At 36.3% G+C, this 12,799-nt stretch overlaps 2 protein-coding genes across 2 annotated transcripts; one reads left to right on the top strand and one right to left on the bottom strand.

Moving 5' to 3' along the window:
• Positions 1–8,926: 8,926 nt before the first annotated feature.
• On the bottom strand, positions 8,927–9,622 carry LOC141608402 (uncharacterized). Its single transcript, XM_074427759.1, has 2 exons — positions 9,168–9,622; positions 8,927–9,125 (listed from the first exon to the last, which is right to left on the bottom strand). Exons 1-2 carry the CDS (start codon positions 9,620–9,622, stop codon positions 8,927–8,929), a joined length of 654 nt encoding a protein of 217 aa, XP_074283860.1.
• Positions 9,623–11,001: 1,379 nt separating this feature from the next.
• Positions 11,002–11,973, top strand: LOC141606149 (uncharacterized). The gene is made up of 2 exons (XM_074425164.1): positions 11,002–11,331; positions 11,561–11,973. Exons 1-2 carry the CDS (start codon positions 11,125–11,127, stop codon positions 11,690–11,692), a joined length of 339 nt encoding a protein of 112 aa, XP_074281265.1. The 5' UTR covers positions 11,002–11,124; the 3' UTR covers positions 11,693–11,973.
• The last annotated feature ends 826 nt before the right edge of the window (positions 11,974–12,799 follow it).

The following is a 12,799-nucleotide window of genomic DNA, read 5'->3' as shown; positions in this document are numbered from 1 at the left end:
ATACGACATAATGACAGAAAGGAAGAGGTGGGTGTGGGAGGGGTTGGAGTTATGACTCCTGCAATAAGCAGAATAAAGGATCGAACACTCAAATAGTCGGATTTCTAATTGTATACAAACTTTGGTCTCTTGACTGTTGCAATAAAACAAATTGTTCCGATAGTTTAGCATGCCGTTTTGAATTTTTGATGACTTAAGCAAATATATGCCTTAGAGCTCTAGATCATCCCAAATACGAAGAATCGTAGCAACTAAAGATGAAGTGTATGGATGGCTGCTTAAGAAATTCGGGTCCTTTATTACTTCACTTAGGACAAAAAAGATGTGTACTTGCACGATTTAAGATCAGGTAGTCGCTATTTCATTATTCATGTACTCTTCAGTGGTAGGCATATATCCCTAAAGCAACCAATTTGACTGCACTAAGCATGCACTGCGAAATTCTGCCCGATGCAATACGTATACAATATCAACATCAACATCTTTAAGTAATCCAGCAAACTACAAACCACTTTAAAATCAATTCTTGAGTTAAGATTTTCATGAACTCAGTCAACTCACCACTTGCTTTAAATGATATTTTGGATTTGATCTATGTTTAGCATAGAATATATTGCTTATCTCATTTGTGATGTCATAGAGTTCCCTAAGACAAATTATCATGTAACCGGGCAATTTGTCGAAGCTAGCAATCTCCCATCTATTGGCAGTTTTTGTTTAAAGTGTAAGCTCCTCAAGTGTTTCGTAGATATCAAAGATGTGTCTATGATATATGTGAATGATTCTGCTTTTGTTAGTGTTAGCCTTAGCCTGGTCACGCATAGGCATGGTAGACAAGCCACAGAACACATATGCCATTTGACTGGTTTACAGCTCCTCAGGCAATCGAAGTTCTTCCCACCATCTAATTAGCATAACAACGGGGCTTAAATATATGCATGGGAATGGAGGGAATCCCTTCAAATAACACAAAATTGCCAAAACAGTACCTGCAAATTTCGTTTATTTCGTGTTTGATGGTTATCTGATCTCTGGTGATATCTATTCATGCTAGATTGCTCACCTCCTACATCCACTGGATGTCACCTCCGCAGTCATGAAGCAACTTCCTCGAGACTTCAAAATTCTGAAGGAAGTCCTTGACCATAAATCTAGATAGAGTTTTGTGATATGTAAGGCTACGTGTGTTTTGAATGATGGAGGCCTAATAAAGTTCAACATTTTGGTAGTTGCTTAGAAGATTTCGACTAAAATCATCGGCATTATAAAGTATATGGTCCCCTGCAAGTTTCAGGTGAGAAGCTTTAAACAAATTCATTAGTCTTTTAATTGTCTTTTCAAATTCTTGATTGAACTTCTCATTCTTGTCAATGGATTTGCTGAAGGTGTCTGTTTTAGACACGAAAGCTGATTAACAACCCTGCAACAACTTTTTATATTCTAGGTTCTAGCATTTAGCTATGAAGGGTGGTGGGCAAGCAAAAGACATTGTAAATACGGCTACGGTAGTGTGGAGGAGAAAGAAGATATTGCCAAACATAATTAAAGAGCTTGATGATTACTTCTTGAAAGCTCTTCCACAGGAGCCAAGGAAATTGCTGTTTTGGTTGATTTTTGGGATCAAGGAATGCTTCCCTGCATCGCGACATACGAGAAACTAGGGGTAATAGTTATCATTTTTGCACTAATATGTCTTTCATGTTTTGCTTCTTTTTGTGGATGAACTCTGAGCCCTTTGTTAATTATCCGATACAGAATATCTTTCTTCTCTCTAACTCCCTATTCTTTGGTTCTAGATTTTGATTGAAAAAGCATTATGATTTACGACCCACTAAACCACTTATGCTCCTATAGATTATGTAGTAGCAGTCTTTTGATGCTATTTATGTCACAAATCTTGATTATGGGCCATTTAGAACAACCTCACACAGAGTTAATTTGTGTACGGCTAAACTCCTATAAATTGTAGGAGACTTTGATGCATTGTTGTCGTCGTCATCGTTCAGAATTTCCTTGGCGAATGTATGCACATACCAATTTAGCTTTGTTTACCTCGCCAAACTTCAGGGCTTATCAGCGCGGTTCATGCACAACGTACTGTATTGTATTTGTTTCAAGAGACTTTCTTGCTTCGGTTGTTAACTTTGTTCTCAACAACGTCTGTACCACGTCATATTGTTGACATTACTGGAGATGATTTATATGAAAGAACTCAAGAAGCTACTCCTGCTATGGGGTTGTTTTAAAAAAATCATCAAGTAATCAACTGATTGTCCTCAGCTAAACCTACTGCTTACATCTTTTTAATTGCTCATTTTACTTTTTCATGCAAACTTCACTCCATGGCTTTCCCAATTAAAACATGATATACCCAATAGTCTAGCTGTCTGAGATAATGTTGTGTCTATTTATCTGTCTGTCTAACTGAAAATATTGTTTGTTCTTTAAGCGAGACAAAAGCGGTATACTTTATAAACTCTTGTTCTTGTGATTTGTTGAAGTACTCTTGCATCCTTACAATTTTATTAGAATTTTTCCTAATTTAATTCAGGGAAGGGGTCTGTTTATTTGCATTTGTTAAGAAAATTATTGAAATTTATAGACAAAATTATCAATTTTAACAAAAGGAAAATTAAATACTAACAAGTCTGTTGCACGTTTTTGATTGACAAAGCTGGTTATATGATTTATTGCAGGGGCGATTCACATATGGAGGACAATGTTTGAGTGCCATTAAGTTCAAAGTCACATCTGCCAACAAGTTCAATATCTAAGCACTCAGCCAGTCACCAGAGCATATAACCGACTACTAAATATCATTGTGAAGCCAAAGTGCAGCTTGAAAGTGAGGACAAGTTCTGGTTCAATAGTTTTAGTTTCTGTAGACTTGCCAAGTCCTGGCGAGATTACCTGAACGCTCTCTTTAGATGGATTCAGCTTACAGACTGCCTTGTGGATGGCAATAGTCGTAATCGTCATCCATCTATGGTCCGTGATCTCTACGAGAGGTGGCTGGTTGCTCTTGATAGTCTGCCAGAAAAGGTACTATACTTTAAGTGTCATACCCATTTCTGATTGTCAAGTGTCATACATGTATTTGTGAAGTAATATAAAGAGTTTAAGTAACAAAGACTACTACATCCGACAATAACTTACCATAAGAGGGTCTTACCTCAACTTCACAAATTCTCATTATAGACGGACACTATCCGTCTATACGTATAGACGGATACCATTTTCCCTCACAAAATACCCATTTGCCATAAAGTGGGAAGCACATGGAGGGTGCCCCACCTTGTCCCCCCTACCCATTTTATTAGAGGTCTTTACACGTCTGTTCGCCCCACCCGTCTATACCAAGACCTATTGCCTCAACTTTTGCCTTAAAGCCTAGATGATTTATTATCATGTCATCAATCTTCATTGTACACTTCCTAATGAATTACAGGTAGTATCAGACGCCATTAAAAGCTTTCTTTCAGTCATTCGCTCAATAATCCTACAACAAGAACAAGAATAAGAAAAAAGCTGACAGGCTGAAGAGGAGTTTGCACACAAGAGATCAACTCCCTACTTGAAATGGAAAAGAAACATGAAAGTGTCGGCTTGGGAGATGCCTTCCATCACCAACGCTTCAACAATCTGAATATATATTCTGTAAATGATTTTGTATTATACAATAGAATAACGATCTTGTATTGCGAAGAACCATTCTTTCTAGATCAGGAATGTAGTTTTGAATATTTATTTACTTGGTGTTTCAAATATTTATTTACTTGGGTGTTTCAAATGACGTGTTTTTTATCGATTAAGTCAACCGGTTTCTATTGAATTATTTTCGGTTAGAATTACACCAAATTGGGGCACCGCGCCCGATAGAGCGCGGTGCAACAACTAGTAATATAAAAAACACAAACTAAATGAGTGTTTGGATGCCACGTTGGAAAAACAACATTCTTAACAAGCCATGTCTTTGCCATGAGTCCATGACAAAAGTTGATCAATTCTCTGCCTATACTTAATAATCCATATAAATCTATAATAAATTTACAATTGATTATGTCACATAAATTAACGCCTTGACGGATGATCTTTCATCAAAGCTTTTATCAACATATAAAAGGTCGTAAGATATAATTTTGTTCATCGTCTCATGTGACTCCATAGAGAGTATTATTTTAACATTAACATGCTCTTTTATTTCTTGATTGCTATTATATAGTTTGTTTGGGTGATCACTGTGGTGCAATCCTTGTAGGTATCACTTTCTTTATAGTTGTGTTAGATATCTTAATTTTATTTGGTATTTACGGTAATGATAACCTAATTCTTTGTTTATTTGAATATAAGTTTAATGTTAGGTTATATAGTAGAGCAAATAAGCATAGACATTTTTACAGTGATGTGTATGGCAAGCACAGAGGAGGACAATTTTGTGTAATTGGAGTTATGGGAAATCATTACCGTTTAGTTTTCAGTTACTTTAATGCTGCCTTAATTCAATATACTCCTTTTTTTTTCATTTTCACTTTTTGATACATTATATTCGCTCTTCATATCTCTCAAAATATAAGAGTAAACATATGAAATATATACTCATTTGAGAGGTTTTTTTTATAAAGAAATTTTATGGTACAATTTTAATAATCTTTAGACTAATACAGTATATTTTTGTAAAAATGAAAGTTAAAAGCTTACCTCGAAAACAAAAACGTCATATAATATAAAACGGAGGGATTATTATTTAAAAGGTAATAATTATCAGAATGGAGGATGATATAGTTATATCTTATCCATGATTCATTTGTCGTATCATTGCAATTTTATTTGGTTGGTTAAAAATTCATTGGAGACTAATTCATAGCCAGCATAGCATGATATGAATCTTCAATGATATAGATGAAGATTAGAGAGAATTGAGAGAGAATGATGGAGAGAATAGAATCAGAGAAATAGAAATTGTAATTTCAGTAAATGAACTTATGATCAAGGTTGTTACATGTTGAGTATATATATAGAAATATGTAACAGCTTTCCTTAACTAATCATTGGTTGTAACTAACTTATAACAACCTAACTAACTAATTCTATATCTCATATCCCCCTTCTTCAAGCTTGACTAGAAGGATGTATAGTAAGGCCAAGCTTGACAAAGAGATTATAATGATCCAATGCTCCTAATGGCTTGGTCATAATATCAGCTATTTGTTGCTTGCTTGAAACATGTTTAGTCACTAAGAATCCTTCTTGTTGCTTATCCCGGACAAAATGGCAATCTACATTGAGATGCTTTGTTCGTTCGTGGAAGACAGGATTCAAGGCTAAATGCTCTGCAGATTTGTTGTCACATGCAAGATAATGGGGCCTTCAACAGGTACTCTCAAGTCTTGTAAAATGCCTGCTGCCCAGACTATTTCTGCTGTTGTGTATGACATACTTCTGTATTCTGCTTCTGTAGAACTTGTACTTACTGTTCGTTGTTTCTTGGTCTTCCAAGAGACTAAAGAACTCCCCAAAAATAAGCAGTATCCACTTTATGATCTGCAGCTAAAGGCACAAGTGGCCCAGTCTGCATCTGAATAGGCTTGCAACTGAGTAGAACCAACAGCTGAATAGAAAAGACCAGTGTTGATAGTCCCTCTTAGGTATCTTAGAACATGATGTGCAGCCTGTAAGTGAGGTGCCCTAGGTTGACTCAAGAACTGGCTCAAATGTTGGACACTGAAGGAAATATCAGGCCTGGTCATATTAAGGTATAGCAACCTCCCAACCAGACGCATGTACTGTTCTGGTTCTGTCAGCAAATCTCCCTGATCAGTAGACAGTTTCAGTCTTTTCTGCATTGGGAAAGGGACTGACTTGGCATCTTCAAAGCCTGTGTCCTTCAATATGTCAAGAATATACTTTCTTTGGTTTAGAAGAAGGCCTCTCTCATTTCTAGCAACTTCTAAACCCAAAAAATACCTTATAGGACCCAAGTCTTTAATGGTAAACTTGGCATGTAACTGGCTCTTTAACTGATGTATGTCTTCCAGAATATCACCAGTAAGCAAAACGTCATCAACATAGACTAATGCAACCAAAAAATTGTTGGTAACAAAATCAAACTTAGTAAATAATGAGTAATCATGCTTTGATTGAACAAAACCAACACTTCGTAAAAATTTGGTCAATTCTAAGTTCCATTGCCTGCTAGCTTGTTTTAAGCCATACAATGACCTTTTTAGTCTACAAACCTGACCCTTAGATGCCTTGGTATAGCCTGGTGGAGGTTTCATATACACCTCTTCATCCAGGAAACCATGTAAAAAGGCATTATTGATGTCAAGTTGGTGTATAGGCCAGTTTTTTTTAGCAGCAAGGGCAAGAAGGATTCTTACTGTTGCAAATTTTGCAACAGGAGAAAAAGTATGCTTATAATCAATGTCCTGAACTTGGGTGAAACCCTTAGCCACTAGACGTGCCTTATATCTCTCAATGGAACCATCTGACCTATGCTTAACCTTATAAACCCATTTACAGCCTATGGCATTCTTATTAGGAGGCAAGGTTGTCAGTTCCCATGTATTATTTTGCTCAAGAGCCTGCAATTCTTGATTCATAGCCTCAACCCATTTGTCATCAGATTTGGCTTGTGTGTAAAAATTTGGTTCAAGGGTATCTACTACATTACACAAGGAATAGAGATACTCCTTGTCAAAATGAACTAGGTCATTAACAACCTGACTATGTAAAACCAATGATTTTGACTTGGCTTTTGATAAAACAAAATCATTGAGTAAGACACTAGGTCTTCTAGGTCTTTCAGATTTCCTGGTAACATTATGAGTGGAATCTGTTAGTGGCAACAGATCAGTACTAGGATCTGTATTAGATGTCTCTGAAACTGTTTCATTGACTGCCTGATCAGTACTAAGATCATTATTAGCAGCTGTAGTTGGAATTGAACCTGAACTTGAACTGGATTGATTATCAGATGGTAAAAACCAGTCTGTAAAATCATTCATGTCTGTAACAACTGGTAACATAGCAGTTTGATGATCTATAAATGAACTAATTCTATATGGGAAAATATTCTCTTTAAAAATAACATCCCTGCAAGTATAAACAGTATGATCTTCAAGATCATATAATTTGTATCATTTCTGGTTGAATGGGTAACCAATGAACATTGATCTTCTAGCTCTCTTACTGAACTTATCTTTGACAGTAGGAGACATTGTACCATAGCATAAACAACCAAAAACTCTCAGTTCAGTATAACTAGGTTTTTCTTTAAATAAGACCTCATATGGAGTTTGCCATTGCAATACTGAACTAGGCCTTTTGTTAATCAAGTGGGAGTAAGAAGACAATCTCCCCAGAATTTAAGAGGTAAATTAGAATACAGTCTTAAAGCCCTACCAGTGTCCAATAAGTGTCTGTGTTTCCTCTCTACCCTACCATTCCGTTGAGGCCTTCCTACAATGCTTCTTTGATGTATAATGCCCTCAGCTTTGAAAAAATCCTTACACTGATCTTGAAAAAATTCAGTGCCATTATCAGATCTTATGACTTTGACTATTGCATTATACTGAGTGGAAACATATTTAACAAATCCTTTAATTAAACCAGGTGTTTGTGTCTTATTGTGAATCAAAAACAACCAAGTATTCCTGGAGTGATCTTCAAGGACAATGAGAAAAGATCTAGCACCTGACATTGTAGGAACCCTATATGGTCCCCAGACATCCATATGTACAAGATCAAAACAATTAGTAGCATAGGATTTACTTCTAGGAAAAACTTGAATATGATGCTTTGCCAGGATACAAGATTCACAAAAAAAATCCTTGATTTTATTCATAGTAGGTACATGTACATGATAGAGCTTATCCACAGAAGAATGCCCTAATCTTTGATGAAACAAAAGTACATTTTTATTAGCTAAGTCCTTAACATTGGAAGACACATCAGAGGTTTGATTAACCAAAGAGTTACAGTTTTCTAAGGAACAATTGAAAAGAACTTTATTCTCAGCCATTTTGAGCTTGTAAAGATCACCATATCTTTTAGCCTTAGCCACCACTTGAATATTTGTAGGGACCTGAAAAAGGCATTCATTTTGCAGAAATATGGCAGTTAAACCAGTGGTTGTTATTAATTTACCAACTGATAACAAATTTTGATTAAAATCAGGCATGAGCAATACATTAACCAAGGTAATTTGATCAGTTAATCTTGCTGTTCCTGATTTATGGACTACTTTAACAGTCCTATCAGGTAGAGAAACATAAAGAGGCTTAGCTAAAACCCTGACATTACTTAACAAAGCAAGATTGGATGTCATATGGTCTGTAGCCCCTTTATCAATTATCCAATCAAAATTGTTGGAAATAGAATTAAAGGATTTAGAGGTATTAGCCATACCTGCAAAATGCACAGAAGACTGCAGAGGGGTGATATCAGGATGAGCCTGATCAGAAATCACCTTGAGAACCCTAGTCATCGTAGTATCAATGATATTTTGGACCATATCAGAAGGTCCTGGATCAGAAGGATGCCTTACAGCAGGAACCAAGGCAGCAGAGTCATCAATAGGAGTCACATCAACGTACTCATCATCCTGCTCAGTGAAAGAAGCATAAGCATTGTTAGCAGAATTTGTTGATTGATGCTACCCTTTACCCTTGTTCTACCTGGCCAAGAAAGCTTTGTATTTGTAACACCGTTCTTGAATATGACCCTTAATCTTGCAGAAAGCGCAGGTCTTAAGTCTATGGCAATCTGAGATGTCATGCCCCCCTTTATTACAGTGAATGCAAAATTCTCCATCTTTAGGCTTCTTAACAGGAGCAGAACCAATAGGATTGTCTGGCATTCTTCTTTTAGAACTGTAAGCAGTAGTTTCCACTTGATGCTCAGAGGCATGATCATTAATGATCTTCTACTTTTCAATTTTCTGCAACATTCCTAGTGCACGGTTGATAGGAGGAAGTGGTTCCATAGAAAGAAGAGTAGTCTGCACTTGCTCATAACCAGAATTGAGACCCATCAGCAACTGGATCAGCTTGGCTTGTGTCTCACGATCAAGAAGCCTCTTAAGCAGTTGACAAGAACAGTTGGACATAGCTCCACAGGTACAACTGGGCATGGGATCCATATTGTCAATACCTTCCTAAATTGACCTGATCTTGCTGTAGTATTCCATGAAAGAAAGATTCTCTTGAACCAGGTTGCTGAGAGTTTTCTTCAGATCATAAAGCTCAAGAATGTTCAATTGACCAAAGCGTTCAACAATTTCATACCACAAAGACTTGGGAGAATTAGAATACTGCAAAGTTTCCCACAAAGTTTGAGAAACAGAATTGAGAATCCACCTTAAAACCAGTAAATCGCAACGAATCCACTGATTGAACTTTTTATCAGTCTTCTCAGGAATACAGCACTCCCCAGTAATGAACCCCACCTTATTCTTGGATACAAGAGCCTGAACAACATCTCGCTGCCATTGATGGAAGTTAGAACCATCAAAGAGATAAGCAGTCAGCTGGAGATTTGGTTGATCATTGGGCGATAAGAAGAGAGAGTCATCTAAAGGAGAATAGAGAGAATTTTGAGAATTTTCTTGAATTTCAGGCATGTTGTGATAGAAGAAAGAAAAAATTGAAGAATTGAATGTTTGAATGTGAAAAAGTAAGAAAGATGAAGATGATTGTGCGGAAGCTTGAAGATTTAATCAGAATCGAAAATCTGGCAATTGATACCATATAAATCTTCAATGATATAGATGAAGATTAGAGAGAATTGAGAGAGAATGATGGAGAGAATAGAATCAGAGAAATAGAAATTGTAATTTCAGTAAATGAACTTCTGATCAAGGTTGTTACATGTTGAGTATATATATAGAAATATGTAACAACTTTCCTTAACTAATCATTGGTTGTAACTAACTTATAACAACCTAACTAACTAATTCTATATCTCATACATGAGATATACGACTTTCTCATCCCAGTTAATCTTGTGTAAAGGGGTTTTACACCAACCTATTATATAATAAAATTGTATTGGACTTGGTGACATGGTGTAGTGTAGTCTTTTGATTTACCAACGATATTGTCAGTTACAAATAATTCAATGAATTATGCTCGGTTAGAGAGATATCAAGATATTTTTCATAAATGTGTGCATGTATTTTAATGATCTACAATGTTTTATTTGTATTTTTTTATCATCATTAATTTAGAGTGATATGATATGTGTAAATGTTCTGCGGCTCATATGGTGTTCGATTAGATTCTCATAGGCTCATAGCCGAGGCCTAATCTAAAGTCGTTATTCTCACAAAACCCAACTCAAAATGAGTTATATGTTAATTCACCAAAACCTAGATCGCCTTCACACAATATTTATAGTTAGATTTTAAGAAAAATCTTATAATTGGACTAGTTTGTTTCTTAATCATATATCGAAGATACCGGGTCTCAACATTGACATTTGGAACAGGGTCTCCCATATACATTGGCCACCCCTATCTGGTTACATTATAATAAGCTAAACGATCTTCATTAGTTGTCTCATCATCATGGATTCATTTTAAAAGTTCTTTTTAGCCCTTTTAATTTGTCGCATAATCATGGATTTCTGAGCAGAACTTTTGATGGTAAGTTTTCATGTGAAAAGAACAAACAATTGAATACAAAAAGTATCCCGTGCAATGCACGGGGTAAAAAACTAGTTAACAAATAAAATCTTTCTTAATAACTAACACAAAACAACATACCCGAAATCTGAAATAATCCGACCCAACTCAACCTTAACTAATCTGATCCGGAACCAACCCGAACTACCTGTTTGTTAAGTTTTCAAGAAGTGTGTAAATTGGGCACACAAAAAGCCCAAAGTGTACAACTACAATTTCAGTCCAAATCCACAAAAGAAATTACTCCTTCTCCGACCTCCGTATCTTGGACAATAAGATTACTGATTAGTCCATTACAGTAGTTATTAATCAGGTGGAGGAGAACAAATTAAGAGGATCAAATCAAATTCCACAGCTCTCAAGAAACAATCACAAAATTGAAATTCAATTGTTGCAGTATTGCATTTGCAGATTACAGATTACAGATTACATATTACAGTATGTCGTCGCAAAATCCAGAGAAAATCGATTCCGACGTGCTCGCTTCAGCAAGACAAGCTTGTTACAAGGCTCGCGATGCGTTCTACACTTGTATCGAAACTCACTCTTGCGATAAATCCTCTGAAAGCGGTTGTGTTGGTCTTCTTTATCCTTGTCAGTGCAAGAATTCTAGGGTTGAGTACGAGAAGAATTGCCGTCCGTCTTGGGTACGTATTTTAATTATCTCCGTTTCCGTCATTTGTTTACCTATTCTATTTTAGTCCGACTGTCTCCGTCGTCGTTGTTTTTTCTCTTTTAATTTAATGTACTTAATTCCGTCTCAATTATTTGTTTAGCTTTGATTAGAATACCGCTCGTAAAGAATGAGAGGTGAATAAATGATTGAAACGGAAAGAAAAGAGTAACGGATTTTGATTGATTTATTAATGTCGATAGGTGAAGCATTTCGACAGGCAGTACTGTGCGAAGAAGAGAGGACAGAGGTTGTTGGATGATAATGAGATGAGGAGAGGTCCGCTTACTCTTCCACAGCCTTACACCTTCAAGGAGGCGTCATCATCGTCTTGATCGTATGAATCGGTTTTAAGCTGGATATGAGATCTGTTTTCTTGTTATGTGGATCATCTAATGTTAGTTATAATAACTACTTCGTATATCTTGAGGTTGTGACGGTTTTAAGTGAGACTAATTGTTAATGCGTTTTATAGATAGTAAGTAGTACATGCTTCGTAGCTGCTGGTGTTCTTTGATGAATGTGATGGTGTTATTCACTGTCTGACTTGGAGTTTACCGTGTTTGCAACCGAATTTGTTTGTTTATAAGTAATGATCAATGGAAGAGTTTTGTTATTTCGCTGCATTCTTTTGTTGTTCGTCGAATTTTATCTGCTTTTTACCCCCGCCTTTAAGTAGGATTAGGTGGTGTTATATAATGGTATCTAGCTCTAGTGGCGTAGAGCTCAATCTGTTAAGCAATGGCCTCTTGCTCTTTCTTATATTTATGTGTGTTTATAGTTTATACCAGTCGTAATCCATTTGACTTCTAACTTGTGTTCAGTGAAGTTTTGTTATTGCTGTATTATTTTGTTGTTTGTCAAATTTTATCTGCCTTTTCCCCCGCATTTAAGTAGGATTAGGTGGTTGGTGGGATGGTATTTAGTTTTGGTGGCGTAGAGCAAAATCTATCGAGCAGTCGCCTCACAGTCACTGCTCTCTCATATGTTGTGTGTTGATACCAGTCGTAATCCATAGGATTTACATATAGGGGCCGTTGTTCTATACCAAGGGCGGAGTCTGTAACCTCTGGTTTGAGATATACATCTTCTTGATTAAGCATGGTCTCATCGATTCATCGTTCTATTTGGTCAGTCATCTTGACTTTCTGCTTTACTATTCAAAGAAAAGCATATAGCAATAGCAATACCATATGGCATCTGCCTATGTCCTTTTCTATTTCAGTAAAATGGAAGATGGTTTGACAGTTTGTTCGACTGTTTGATTTGCTGTCTTCTACCTGAGGTTTTTTGCCTATATCTCAGGAGGTTGTGCCCTTGCAGGCACCACGAGTTTACTGGTTTCTTTCAGGAAGATTGCTGTTATAGGATTTCTTTCTCATGCGTATGATGTAGGATGGTATACTACATTATACCCGTTTTGTTTCTCCTTCCTTTGGCTA

The sequence above is a fragment of the Silene latifolia genome, chromosome 10, assembly GCF_048544455.1.
Source record: "Silene latifolia isolate original U9 population chromosome 10, ASM4854445v1, whole genome shotgun sequence".
NCBI lineage: Eukaryota > Viridiplantae > Streptophyta > Magnoliopsida > Caryophyllales > Caryophyllaceae > Silene > Silene latifolia.
This window is presented reverse-complemented; position numbering and strand designations above follow the sequence as displayed.